Genomic DNA, 15120 nt, shown 5'->3' on the forward strand with positions numbered 1-15120 from the left:
ACTTAATATAATAAGACAATATAGGGCTGTTACCAGTTAAATGAAATGTGTATTAACAAAACTGATCTTTGCACTGCAGATAAAACAGAAGCAGCTAAAGTGCCATTTATGCATTTACACAGACAGCTTAATGAAGCGGAAATGTAGCATGAATGCATTTACACTGCAAAATTACAACAGAATAAATAATGTTATAAGCTTGGTGTTTTAAATCAGTTTTTTTAAAATATACAAATATGAAATGTTAGGAAAAATGCAAAGATAAGCTACTTTTAAATATGAAAGTAAACCGCCAGTAACGAGTGAGTCATTGAGTCATTCATTCGAATGATTCGTTCAGACGGCTGATTCATCAAGAATGAAGCAAGTGCCTGTCTTTATAAATGGACCACTGAATCATCGACTCAAATGATTCATTCAAAAACGCTGAATCATTCAGTTATGAAACACCACTGTGTTGCTGAGAGATGCGCGACTGTTCTGCTGTGATCTTAGTTTGGAAATATTTTCGTTAAACAAATCAAACAAAAATTGTCAATATTGTACTAAAATGTATATTAAATACTTGTTTGAACTCTTGTGTAAAATCAGTGTCAAATTTGCAATCGTAGTTTTCAGGGAAAACTTCACACTCTTGGGCCTGTCATGTTGCTTAACTAGGCTATATTTACATTTACATTTACATTTAGTCATTTAGCAGACGCTTTTATCCAAAGCGACTTACAATTGGGGGATACATAAAGCGATTCTTCTTAAAGAGGCAAACAGACACAGGAAGTGGTTGTAATACCAAGTTTCTAGACATTGTTCAAATAAGTACAAGCTAGAAAGAGAAGGAATAAATAAAGAGAGAGATGTTTTTTTTGTTTGTTTTTTTTTGTTGTTTTTTTTTATGATGAAGTCAAGTAGCTTCGAAAGAGATGTGTTTTCAGCTGTCGCTTGAAAATTGTCAGGGATTCAGCATTCCGGATAGGGGTGGGAAGATCGTTCCACCAGCCAGGAGTGGTGAACGAGAATGTTCTGGAAAGTGATTTTGAGCCTCTCTGTGATGGTACCACGAGGCGTCGCTCACTAGCGGATCTCAGACTTCTGGAGGGGATGTAGATTCGTAGTAGTGAGTGGAAGTAGGCGGGTGCTGAGTCTGTGGCTGTTCTATATGCAAGCATCAATGTCTTGAACTTGATTCGAGCCGCAACCGGTAGCCAGTGCAAGGAGATAAAGAGAGGTGTAACATGGGCTCTTTTGGGCTCGTTGAAGACCAGTCGTACCGTTATAAATATATATATGTGTTATAAATATAAAAACTTAAGTTACGTTTTTACTGCAGTATGTTTCATTTGTGTGCAGTTTCGTTCATTTGTTCTGATTTCTCCACGAGATTCTCTCACATACAGACTATGATTACAAATGATATTGATTCTGATATTGAACAGTTCAATAAACAAGTTAAGAGACTTACGTTTTAAAGATGCTATATTTCCTGTTTTTGTGCTATTTTGACAACAAAAGTAATTCCAAACACAGCCACAAAATGTAAAAAATCTATTTAAAGTTATTGGAAAAGATTAATTTCTATCCATGTGAACTGACCAGCACACAGTCAGGTGTCCACGGCAGTCCTTAAGACATCAGCACAATAACACACTCCGCAAAATACCGTCTAATTATCGTTATCGATAAAATCCCAGAAAATATCGAGATATTATTTTGTCAATATCGCACACCCCTACAGTCTGTAACTGTAGGCTATATCAAATTTAGCCCGCCAGAGTGGCCAATGGGAGAGAGCGTATTGGTGTGTAATTACTGAAGTTGCTTTGAAAGCATCTGTATTGCATGAAGCTGACAGATGACTGTTTGAGTGAAGGTGTGGTTCTCCTGTTGTCTGAAGCGTCTGCTCTCTCTGTTCCTCCTGCAGGTTGATGTTGCCACAGGAAACGGGGTTAATCGCCATAGCGGCGCGTCAGACGCAGGGCAAAGGTCAGCGGGTTTCCATCGGCTCTCTCTCACGTAGCCGCATTACCTCTGTTTTAACGAGTAAACGAGCGTGTCATTCATTAATGCTGTGCTGCAGGCCGCGGGGGGAACGCCTGGTTGAGTCTCCACCTGCAGCTTCCTGTGAACTCAAGCCTCGGACAGAGAATCCCCTTCCTGCAGCACCTCGCCGTGGTGCAGTCTGTGTGCACTGCCTGGATACGAGGTACACACACACACACACACACACACTCTCTCTCACACACACACACACACACACACACACACACACACACTCTCTCACACACACTCTCTCTCTCACATACACACACACACATGTCGTGTTTCCATGTTTTATGGGGACATTCCATAGGCGTAATGGTTTTTATACTGTACAAACTGTATGTGCTATTGCCCTACACCAACCCTACCCCTAACCCTACCCCTCACAGGAAACTTTGTGCTATTTCAGATTTTCAATACACTCCATTCTGTGTGATTTATAAGCGTTTTGAAAAGTGGGGACATGGGGTAAAGTCCTTGCCCCTCACAGGAAACTTTCTGCATTTTTACTTTCTCAAACAAACTCATTCTGTATGATTTATAAGCTTGTTTCGTCATGGGGACCTCAAAAATGTCCTCATTTGACATTTGGTCCCCATAACGTGATAAATACCAGGTACACACACTCTCTCACACACACACACACACACACACAAACTAGGGATGGCCAATATGGGCTTAAAAATATATCACGATATTTCTGGTATTTATTGCGATAACTATATCAATGACGATATCCAAACACCAGCCTTTGCAGAAATAATTTTCTTCTGTAAAATAGCAGATTGTTATGTTTAAGTTGTGTTCCAGTAACTGTGCTGAAAAACATCACACAACAACAATTACACATTAATAATTGAAATCAATTACAAGTTTAAAATGTAAACAGATTCTGTATTTATTTATACTCTCATGGTACAAACAGTGTGTCTGGGGTTTCCTGGCAGTGTCATGTTCATCCGTCCTCGGTAAGCAGCAGTTTATCTGTCATCTGCACCTTGTGCTTTAGGCTCGTCTTGATGAGGTGAAAATATTTGTCCGAACTTCGCTAAACGCTCTGAGATCTTTCACCTCATTACAAACCCATTCATCGCCCCCCACTTCCTCACATTCAAGCCCATTCGGTCTTATTAAATCACTGATACGGTTCTCTAGGTGTCCGGTGCTCGGCGGGACGCGTTTACCCATAAAAGCGTTTTTAAACTGTTGACGCTGAGTAAACGCACGCACAACCTTTAGAAATCATTAAGCAAATAGCTCACCTCCGATCCATAAACGCCACATCCACAATATCCTGTTAAACAATTTCAGCTGGAGGTTCCCTGAAGGTCAAACCAAATCTATCATCTCTAATACCGGCTGCATAATACCGGCCTCCAATCTTCCGTCCCTGGAGACGCCGGCTCTTCTTCAAAATCATAAAAAGCCGCAGTCTTCATCAGCAAACAAACACAGCGAGTATTAACCCTCTGCAGGAGGAGTATTAGATCTCCACACGCTTCATCAATCCGTCATGTGCGAGCTTCTCTCAGACGGAATGGGAGATGAAAGTTCCTGCTCCAATAATGACTTTAATAGCAGCCTTGGAAATGGTGAAAATCAGTACTTCTGTTCAATATTTTGTTGCTGAGAGTCACGACACAACACGCTCACGTGTGTCATCTCATGTTTATTGAGATTCTAATCAAACTAGTCGTTTTAGTAACATCCGCTGCATCTGTTAGACTCTTGGTTTGCACCATAAATAATCGAGCTGCACAATGGTCGAGCAGTATAAATGTGCCCATTCTAGCAGCTTCATATGAAGAGAGTGACCAGTTAGAAACCTGCAGGATTGGTTGTTAAACAACAGAAAACTGGACCATCAGCTTTTCCAAAAATGTTCATAGAAGTAATTTCACAATCATTTTCCTGTTCACTCCGTTTCATTCCAGCTCAGTGTTCAGCAGTTCTTCATTTAAAGCTGAAGTGTGAGATGTCCTGTTAAGTTTGAAGAGTGAAAAACTGTGATCAGAATATTGATCAGTTTGTTTGAGTGGCTTCTGGCTCGACCAATCACAGAGTCTGGGGTGGGACTGTCTGTCTGCCTGACCAATGGCAGATGTGGGTGATATAAATCAGTTTAGTCGCATAGAATTACACACTTCTCCTTTAAAGTTGCAATAAGTAGGTGTGTTCGACTTGAAGCAGCGCTGCACAGAACGAAAAACATCAAAGTACCGTGAGAGTGATTCAAAATCGTATGCGCTCCAATTGCTTTCATGGTATTTTGATGCCGTACACCGATCGGTCTGTGCAGCGCCGCTTCCAGTCGAACACAACTAGTGGTTTCTCAGCAAGCTGTTAATATTTGAAATCACTAAAACAAACACCCCTAACTTGATAGCTCCACCCCCAAATTCACAAACACACTTTGCTGCTGCCAGGATTCTGACTAGAATGTAATGTAGAATAGCTGTGCATTTACTGAATGAGCACTGTGCAATGTCCGAACTGATTGCACTGTATTTTATGCATAATAATTTTTATTCTTAACTGTTTTAATTCATTTTAAATCAATTTTTAAATCATTTAAAACGTTTTTAAATTCCTTGCTTTTATTGTTGTGATTGTATTTATGATTATTTTAATTCCTTTTATGTAAAGCACTTTGAATTACCATTGTGTATGAAATGTGCTATATAAATAAACTTGCCTTGCACCTCCCCCCTTCATGGATGGACACGCCCCTTGCTGCTGATTGGCTACAAGTGTGTGTTGGCGCTCTGTCCGATCCACTTTTAACAGCCTTCACCTTCACTCAGAAATCACTTACTGCGCCTTTAAATTCTGATATTTTTACAGAAATCCTGCTGAAACATTTGCTCTTTTTGCTATAGCTTAATTAGATGAAATAATTTAGTTTTGTAAATGTTGGCACAAAAGCATGTTTCAAAAACAATCTGTGGATGATTATGTCTTGCATATCTGAGTTTAGTGAACAATAACATGCAGCAAATATGTGTCCCTGCAGCACAAAAGCAGTGTTAAGTCGCTGGGGTATATTTGTAGCAATAGCCAACAATACATTGTATGGGTCAAAATTATAAATTTTTCTTTTATGCCAAAAATCATTAGGATATTAAGTAAAGATCATGTTCCATGAAGATATTTTGTAAATTTCCTACCGTAGATATATCAAAACTTAATTTTTGATTAGTAATATGCATTGCTAAGAATTTAATTTGGACAACTTTAAAGATGATTTTCTCAATATTTAGATTTTTTTGCACCCTCAGATTCCAGATTTTCAAATAGTTGTATCTCAGCCAAATATTGTCCTATCCTAACAAACCATACATCAATGTAAAGATTATTTATTCAGCTAATAAACTGACCCTTACGACTGGTTTTGTGGTCCAGGGTCACATATAAGGTTCGTCTGGAGGCCTTAATGACCGAAACACGTCCTCTCCTCCGTACTCCAGACGTCATGGCTGTAGAATCCCGTGTCAAACAGATATATATTCCTGACTCGCTGCTGCGCATGTGAACAGATGCTCTGTGGTTTGGCATAAGCAGCAGAAGCGCAGCGGGTCACCTCTCGTTGCTGATGATGACGGAGGTGCTGATGTAATGAGGGCCGGCGGGGCTCTGGGTCCGGTGCACCTCCTCGGCCCGGTACCCATCCGTTAAGTGGCTGAGAGCGTAGGGTCCTGATGGGACGTGTTTGGTCCAGACGTGGTGGAGGTTGAGAGAGACTCGGCTCTGGGCCACCAGGAGTCTCTTGTCCTCCGTGTGGCTCTGCTCCGAGAGTCTGCGTCTCTGCGTCTGCTGGCTGAAGCCCTGGAGCGCCTGATGCTCTCTGCTGCTGCGGTTCTGACCCGGCTCCTCTTTAAACTCCCCGCTGGGTCTGTAGCCGCCCTGCAGCATCTGGGCTGTGAATGCGCCGTCGCCCGCCGGACCTGACGGACAGAGTCGTTGCCGTTAGACGTGCCGTCCAGTAATGCAGGTAATCAAACATTTACATTCATGCATTTGGCAGATGCTTTTATCCTTTGTACACTTGGTGCACATTTGATCAGTTCTTGCTTTCTTTGGGAATCGAACCCATGACCTTGCCACTGCAAGCGCTGCCCTGATTCTACTGTATCCATATCCTGCCACTACTAAACTGTCCCTAGCAAATAGCAATAATTTTGATCAAACAATTAAATATATGTGTATGTAACCACTGTTATTGCAATTTCGGCCGCATCTGAAAGGGATCACAATATTGACATTACCTGAGAAGTTAAAGAAATATGCTAGAAAACATTTAACAGATGTGTGGAGTAAGAACATATAAGAGCTGAAGTGTTTGAAACATACGAGTACAGTTCGGCTGAATGCTAAAGTTTGCTCTATCATGTGTTGAATGTTATCTTTGGAATGGAAATATGGATATTTTTTTTGTAAACATACTTTTTTCGCTTATTTCAGTTAATGCCATAAAACTAGCGAGCTGAGCCAGTAGTAGTGCTGGCAGTGTTGTGTAAACATGACTGAAGACTCGAAAAGAGGAACAGATGAACCGATTCAATCGAGTGAGTCATTTACGCTGGAACCGCTCCAAATGATTCAAAGTCGTGAATTCGATCATTCAGTTTAGGCGATTCACTAGCAAAAACCAGATCAAAAGAGCCATTAATTTTCGAATTTCGACATTGCTTGTAATGATTTTAAAAAAGCATGTAGTGCCCCTCCAAGTTAGCCAGGGTTAGCCACATGTTAAAAGTTAAATATATATTGCAAAATAATCACGAAATTGCATTATTTAGTCATACAATTCGACTGGCAGTCATGTTAGCACCTACTGTATTAAAAATCTAAACTCTAGAACGTTTGTTTTGTGTGTGCGGGGCGCCGGACAGATGGGTGCCTATTAGGTCCGTAAACTTTTGAAACGCATGTGACTTGAGGCTGAGCTGTAATTGGCTTGTTTCAGATTGTCCTCGGGCCGCAGACCCTCCCAATTTTGATTTTAGCGAATCAGTATTGTTTTTATATATTTTGGCCTCATGTGATTGGATGTCTCTTCCGCGATTAAAGTCAATTCGATTTTATCTTTACAAAAAATCCTTTAACAAGGCATTCAAATGAAGAAGAAGAAGAAGAAGAAGTAGAAAAAATACGGATCATGGAGCTTGGACGGAGTTGGCTAGCTGGATGCGATATAAGTCATGCCTTTTATTGTTTTCCCTGTTTGTTATTTCAGAGTCCTGTCACTGAAGCATTGCGGACAGCGACACAGAAGGTAACTGAAACAACGCAGTTTAACTTGAGGCGATCATCGGGGTCCAAGCACAATGGCTTGTGTAGATGATGCAGTTACACAATCTCTTTTCAAGTAAAATATGAGTCTTTATGGGAGTATTATTGTATGCACAATATTAAAATAGATAAATAATATAGTGTCCCTTCTTCAATTGGACATACATTCAGTCATGTCTGACAACTTGACAAACATGTTGTCAATACCATTAAAATTAAGATAAAAAAAATAATGGTCTATAAGTATTTAGGAGATTGCAGTTTTTGCATACTTATTATATTGGGCTTTATTAAACTTTATGAAAATATAATTAATTTATATGCAATTTTTTTTTACTACAAGTCAATTTATTGAACAATTTTCACAGTCTTTAAACTGAGATCTTAAAGGATTTGGTATCCTGTCCCTCGTGTGGACAACATTAGTATTATGGCCTTCATCTCTGAGTCACATTAATATAAATGGCTGATATTTTTTTGAATGATTACACGTTTAATGGTTAATTTGCTGATAATACACCCATATTAAACTCAAATTCACTGATTCGTGGTATCTTATTTCATGCTTTAACAGTTGAATTTTCAACTTCCATTTTTTAGCTAAGCAGTAATGATACATTATTATGTCACTTTTGAAATGGTTATTTAACAATTGCATTCAGTCATGCTGCCTACATTAACAGTGTGAATCTGTTTGTTTGTGCAATTTTTTTTTAGCACCAGCCGCCACTGACTGCATTCAGTCCTGCTGCCTGCATTAACAGTGTGATTCTGTTTGTTTGCTTTTTAAGACCAAGTAAAGAAAATTTATGGAATAAATTGAAATTAACAAAATATGTTAATATAACTTCTTTCTAATTTTAGTTTTAATTAATTTTACAGAACATAAATACATAAATTTATTGCACTTTCTGATCACAACGCAAAAATGTGATGTTTTTCCTCAGTATGTTTGTCTTGTTTTCCACTTCCTTCATATCTTCAGACCTATATCTGTAAAAAACATGTAAGTAATTATAGGAATTTTGCTTGCTGTCCGTTCCAGTAGAGCGCACTGAACTGGGGAAAGAGGCATGGAATAATCTACAAAATAAGTCGAAGTTTAAGGAGCTGGTCTCATTGGATGTTTTTAAAGTGATTTTAAATGATTTGGAGGCAGAAACATCTGGTTGTAGATGCTTTGTTTGATTTAGTTATGTATTGGTTCTTTTTATTGTTATTTGTTATTTTATTTCTGTTTGTGTGCATTGATGGATGCTATTTGCTAGACCTACGTGAGTTTTGTGTTACTGACAATCCTAGCCAGGGCGCTCTTGTAGAAGAGATATTTAATCTCAATGTGCTTTTCCTGGTAAAATAAAGGTTTAAACACATTTCTAAAGATTCATAAGTCAAGATGCACTGAAAAACAACTGAAAAACTATCAAAATTAAGTGAGTTTATGATTAAAACAAGAAGAAATATCTGTCAATAGAGTCAGAAAAATCAACTTAATTCAAAGGGAAACAAGTTTTCATTCCCCACTGACAGATATTTGTTCACTTCATTTTGCTCAAGTTCTCAGAAAACAAGACTTCTTCATTCATTATCTTCATTGTGCTTCTCCAGTAGATGTGTCTTGATTTAAGGATGTTTAGATATTTGTACTGGAAAACAAGACGGAAATACTGAGGAAGAGATTCATGCAGCATTTAATGCCACGACTTTCTGAATTTAAGACTCTGCTCTGATTTAAGAGCGTCAGAAAGTGTCTGTGGTTCTGATGTGTGTGGGCTGTTACCTGAGTATGCGCAGGAGTGCGCCGCTGCTTTATCTGCGCCGCTGCAGCTCCAGTGCGGCCGGCTGGAGCGCGTCTGCGTCTGCGCAGGTGTGTGTGCGTAGGACCGTGTGTAGGCCGGCTCGGGGACCTGCGTCTGCTCCTGAAAGGACGGCAGGCTGCAGGGACTCGACTTCCACGAGGGACACTCCGCTTCATCAGCATGCAGCGAGGTCTGGAAACCGTTCCCGGGTGAGCCTGCGAGCGCTCTTACTTGCGGATACGGGGGTTTGCTTTTGATCTTGGCTGCTTTGGCTTTCAGCTGTTTGCGTGAGTCCTGAGGAGCCGCCAGACTCGAGGTCTTATAGGAGAGACACGGTCTGGATCTGCTCTGGTCCTGAGAGAGCTGCATCTGTTTATATTCCACATCGCTGCGGAGATACACAGCATTAGTGAACACAGGGTTTGTGCGGGTCTGAACAAGTCTAACTTCCATAAATTAAGGTCTGAAAGATGCCTTAAATTCATGAAGTTGTGGTGTTAAATGTCTATATCTCTTCCTCATATTTCAGTACAAATATCTAAACATCCTTAAATCAAGATGTATTTACTGGAGATGCAAAATGAAGAGTCTTGTTTTCTGTGAAACTGAAAAAGAATTGAGTTTATGATTAAGAACAAATATCTGTCGATGGGGAATGAAAACTAGTTTCCATTTGAATTAAGTTGATTTTTCAGACTACATTGGCAGATATTTGTTCATTTTAATCATAAACTCACTTCATTTTGATCGTTTTTTTTTCCATAAAACAAGACTTCTTATCTGCTGTCGTGTTGCATCTCATATCTTGATCTAAGGATGTTTAGATATTAGTACTGGAAAACAAGACAGAAATACAGGGGAAGATTTTCTTTTGTTTGCAGTGTTATCAGAAAACACAGTAAAAGTTATTTCCATATTCTAGTGGTTGAGAGCAGAGATATTCAAGCCTTAAACTGTTTTTGTTCTTGTTGTAAAGTGAATAAAAAATTAATGGAGATCAATTGGAAGTTGTATTTTCAATATTTTATTTTGCTATTGAAACTCATTATGCTTTCGAGACCATATTGGTATATCACTTTATCACTTTACATATCACTTTATTCCTTAAATCTTCTTGACTTGGTCTTAAGCCCAAGACACACTGCACGAATCCTACAGAAGTGCTGTGCTGGAGGTGAAAGGCGACTCACGTGAGGACGTAGTTGACGCTGACGATGCAGTGCGGCCGAGACGAGCGGCTGTTGTGAACGATGGTGGGGCAGCTCTGCACCCAAACCCAGCCGCCGTGTTTGGCCAGCATCCGGTAATACTTGGTGGTGACCTGCCCCTTCACCAGCACTGACACACACACACACAGACACGCACAGACAGACACACACACACACACACACACAGACACACGCAGACACACACACACACACACACGCAGACACACAGACACGCAGACACACACACACACAGAGACACACGCAGACACACAGACACGCAGACAGACACACACAGACAGACTGAATGACACTGTTGGGGGTAACGCATTACAAGTTACACAATCAGATTACTTTGAGTAACTAGTAAAGTAATGCATTACTTTTTGATTCAGAAGGAAATATGAGTTATTTTTCAAATAAGTAACTCGTTACTTTGTTTCCATGTATTGAGTGACAGCTCTGGTGTTGCCATGGTGACAGAAATCAGGAGTAAGTGCAGAGCGTTGTGTGTGAACATGATCTTACTGTAGTTCTAGACTAAATATCGACATGTGTTTACTCATCTCACTGCACACAAACACATTCAGTGTTCCTCAAAATCTATAAAAACAGTCAAATGCAAACTCAGAATATTATACAAACCTGCAATAATTGTTAAATAAGACAAATATAATTTGTATTTAATCCCATTTTATTAACCAGTGTCTTTACTACTGACCTTCGATGATCCAATTCAATCATACTAATAATCAAAAATGACACATTTGTGTTTGATTTGTGTTATTGCTCAATAGTGTTGAACTTTCTTCTCCTGCGTCATATTCTTCATGTGATTAGTTTGAGCGGCGCCCTCTACTGTACAGACGTGAATTTACATTTCCTTCAGCCTGAGGCGCATTCACTTCACTTTTGGTGTGAAAGGGCTTTTACGTTTGGAAAATAACTTTTTATATTAAAATCAAACAAGCAAGCCCCGCCCAGATTTAAAAAGTAACGCAAAAGTAACGTAACACATTACTTTCCATAAAAAGTAACTTAAGTAACTTAATTAGTTACATTTTTAGGGAGCAACGCAACATTGTAATGCATTACTTTTAAAAGTAACTTTCCCCGACACTGTTGACTGAATAATCCAGCGGTTCTCCATCGCGTTCCTGGAGCGCAGCCCAAACAGGAACACGGCTGAGAAGCGCTGATGAAGCGCATGCGGCGACTCACGTAAATGATGTGCGTATCGCAGGTGGAAGACGTCGCAGCCATGGACGTGATGGTAGAGAGTCTTCTCAATCAAATCCTGCGGCTCGTAACCCGTTAACTCGGCCACCCTGACACACAAACAAGACTGCATTTACCCTCCTGTAACACACACACTCATTCAGCAATGTTTTCATTCACTGCTCCTCGCTGTTGAAATGATCTTCTGAACCTCATGCTATCTGGACCATTTTCAAGAAAAGTTTGAGCACTGAACTACATTCCACTCAAAAATATCATCATCTGTGCTTTCATATCCTGGTTTAGCTCATACTGATCTGGACGATGTTTGAAATTGAGATTTGAACATGAGATTTTTCTTCAAAAGTGTTAATTCACAGAATTAAATCAGAACATAATGTCTTAAATTAATAGAACTGTGGCATTAAATGTTGCATAAACTGCAAAAAAAAAAAAAATCTCAGTATTTTTGTCTTGTACAGTACAAATATCTAAACATCCTTAAATCAAGACCCATTCACTGGAGACGCAAAATGAAGATTTTTCTTCTGAGAAATTAAACAAAATGAATTATATTTTTGATTAAATCAAGAACAAATATCTGAATTTTAAAAAGTAACGGAGATCTGTTGTAAGCTGTATTTTCCAACTTTAAGACATTCGCATTAAGAGACCGTACTGACAATATTGTGTTCTTTTCATTTTAGTCTTTAAATTTTCTTTACTTGCTCAGAAAAAGTCTTAAATTTGCCTTGTGAAGCCTGCAGAACCCCTGGTCACACTGAGCACATTGCATTGTGGGATACAGTAGTGTGTTGGAGTGAAGCTCACCTGCTGTCCAGGAAGATGAGTTTGAGGTCCAGACTGGCACGGAACATGAACATGTTGCTGTGGAGTTTGATCTCGGTGACGCTGCTGGGAGGAAGAGACTGACCCACCGCCAGCAGCCCCACGATCTGATAGCAGGACTCAAACAGAGACACGTCCATCAGCAGCTGACGGAGCTTCAGATAACCGCTGCAGTGGATCACCTGCACACAGCACACGCTTCAGACTCAGCTCTCGCCATCTGGAGAGCAGCTCCAGCCCAGAGACAGTGTGTGTGTGTGTGTGTGTGTGTGTGTGTGTGTGTGTGTGTGTGTGTGTGTAAACATCATTTATTATTTTTTTTTGTAATTTTCCCTTGTCAATGTCAAAAATGTCAGGTTTTACTGTCCTTTGTGGCAGGGGCGGAGCCGGGGGGGGGGCTGTGGCCACCACTGACCTAAGCTTGACCACCCCTTTGGCCACCCCACTCAAAACTGCAGTTTTTGTTGCTTTTTTTCTCTACAATGAATTTATGAAGACACGGAACAGCCGTATTTCTTTGCATCCACATCAAACGGGAGACTTTTCAGACGTGCACTTCAATTTTGTATTGGCGCGAGTCAAACGAGCGCGGAAAATGTGCCAGATAAGCTTCAGTAGAACAACAGTGAACTGCGGTCTGATGAGATATTATTAGGCTATATGTAAAACAAACTGCCCTGTCCTGTCAGCCGTTTTACTGTGCTCACGGTGCACACTCTTCAACTTTACGCGAAAATGACGAGCACACTCTACATCGCTTCATCATAAATAAAGCGCAAAAGAAACTATGAGCATTCAATGAAGTTCTGTCATCAGTTAAGTCATGAAATTAACAAAAAGGCGATTAAAGCTGCAAACTGTACATGCATGTCTATGCATCACTTTATAGAACGTCTCTCAAATGCACTAGAATATTCTGCAATTTGAGATCACATAAGGCACAAGTTGATATGTATTTTTTTTATTTGTAATTTAATGCACAAGTAAATGTGAGCACAGAGCACTTTTGATTACACTTTATTTGTAATTAGAGTAATAGCCATCGGCTAAGAAGGAGCTTTTGTTATTTATATTGCTCCGTTCCTGCACTTAAGAGTGAACTTTAGTTTCGATTTGAGCAATTGCCCTGCTATAGGCTTTTGGGTGTGCTAATTTAACAAGGCGGCCACAGCTGTTTTCTCTGCCTACGAGTGTAAAGACCTGCGACTTTACCTGCGCGACTTTAACCAAGCATCGAAACCGGCAACACACTTAAGTGCTCTCTTTTTTCCCTTTGCACACTCCTTTCTGTCCTCTCCCTTCCACCTCTATCATGTGTTTTCAATACATTCCGGTTGTCTCTCAACAACACTCTACCATCACTCGCAGATGGCAACGCAATCTTGCTAACCTGCGTCCTATCTGTACATCTCCTACTGCACCTCTTTCTTTCTCTGTGGGTCTCTGGAATTGTCAGTCAGCTGTCAACAAAGCAGACTTAATTTCTGCTTTTTCTTTACAATCCACACTCAGTATTTTGGGCTTGACTGAGACCTGGATTCGTCCAGAAGACCCAGCAACCCCAGCTGCTCTATCTAACAACTTCTCTTTCTCTCATACCCCCCGTCAGGTTGGGAGGGGTGGGGGCACTGGTCTGCTCATTTCTGACAATTGGAAATACTCAACCCAGTCTCCCCTATGCAATTATAACTCATTTGAATCTCATGCGATTACTGTAACAGCTCCTATAAAACTACATGTTGTGGTAATTTACCGGCCTCCTGGGCAACTGGGCACCTTCCTAGAGGAGCTGAATGAGCTGCTGTCCTCATTCCCGGAGGACAGCAGTCCGCTTTTAGTCTTTGGCAACTTTAACATTCATCTGGACAAGCCTTATGCTACAGACTTCCATTCACTCCTAGCTTCATTTGATTTCAAACGCCTTACCACTACAAGCATTCACAAATCAGGCAACCAACCTGACTTAATTTACCCACGCAATTGTACTGCAGACAACATTTTGGTAAAACCCCTACACATCTCTGACTATTTCTTCATTATATTTAACCTACATTTTGCTACCTGTGTGCCACCAACCCCTATACCGGTTATTTTTAGACGAAACCTATGCTACCTTTCCCCCTCCCATCTCTCCTCTGAAATCTCCTCCTCTCATCCCTCACCCACCCATTTCTCATCTCTGGATGTGAATGCAGCAACTGACACTTTATGCGCTACTTTAACCTCTTGTCTAGACGATATTTGTCCTCTCTCCTCCAGGCTAGCACGGGCTGCCCCTTCTAACCCCTGGTTATCCAATGTTCTTCATGAGCATCGGACCAAACTCAGGGCAGCAGAGAGAAACCTTTCACCCTCCCATCTTTCCTCTGAAATCTCCTCCTCTCATCCCTCACCCACCCATTTCTCATCTCTGGATGTGAATGCAGCAACTGACACTTTATGCGCTACTTTAACCTCTTGTCTAGACGATATTTGTCCTCTCTCCTCCAGGCTAGCACGGGCTGCCCCTTCTAACCCCTGGTTATCCGATGTTCTTCGTGAGCATCAGACCAAACTCAGGGCAGCAGAGAGAAAATGGTGCAAATCAAAAGATCCGTCAGACCTGAGTATGTATCAGTCTTTGCTTTCATCTTTCTCTGCTGAAGTCCATACTGCCAAATCTTCATACTTCCACAACAAGATCAACAGCGCTCCAGACACACGTAATCTCTTCAAAACTT

The 15120-nt window shown here is 40.5% G+C and overlaps 1 protein-coding gene across 1 annotated transcript in view; it reads right to left on the reverse strand.

The window, feature by feature from the left end:
* Positions 1-5613: 5613 nt before the first annotated feature.
* sim2 (SIM bHLH transcription factor 2) overlaps positions 5614-15120 on the reverse strand; it is a 16545-nt gene continuing 7038 nt past the window's right edge. The window contains 5 exon segments of the mRNA XM_016464526.1: positions 5614-5981; positions 9110-9516; positions 10319-10466; positions 11555-11661; positions 12383-12582. Of these exon segments, the coding sequence (XP_016320012.1) occupies positions 5614-5981; positions 9110-9516; positions 10319-10466; positions 11555-11661; positions 12383-12582 (1230 nt within the window).

The sequence above is a fragment of the Sinocyclocheilus anshuiensis genome, unplaced genomic scaffold (assembly GCF_001515605.1).
Source record: "Sinocyclocheilus anshuiensis isolate Anshui unplaced genomic scaffold, SAMN03320099.WGS_v1.1 scaffold1386, whole genome shotgun sequence".
NCBI classification, from domain to species: Eukaryota; Metazoa; Chordata; class Actinopteri; order Cypriniformes; family Cyprinidae; genus Sinocyclocheilus; species Sinocyclocheilus anshuiensis.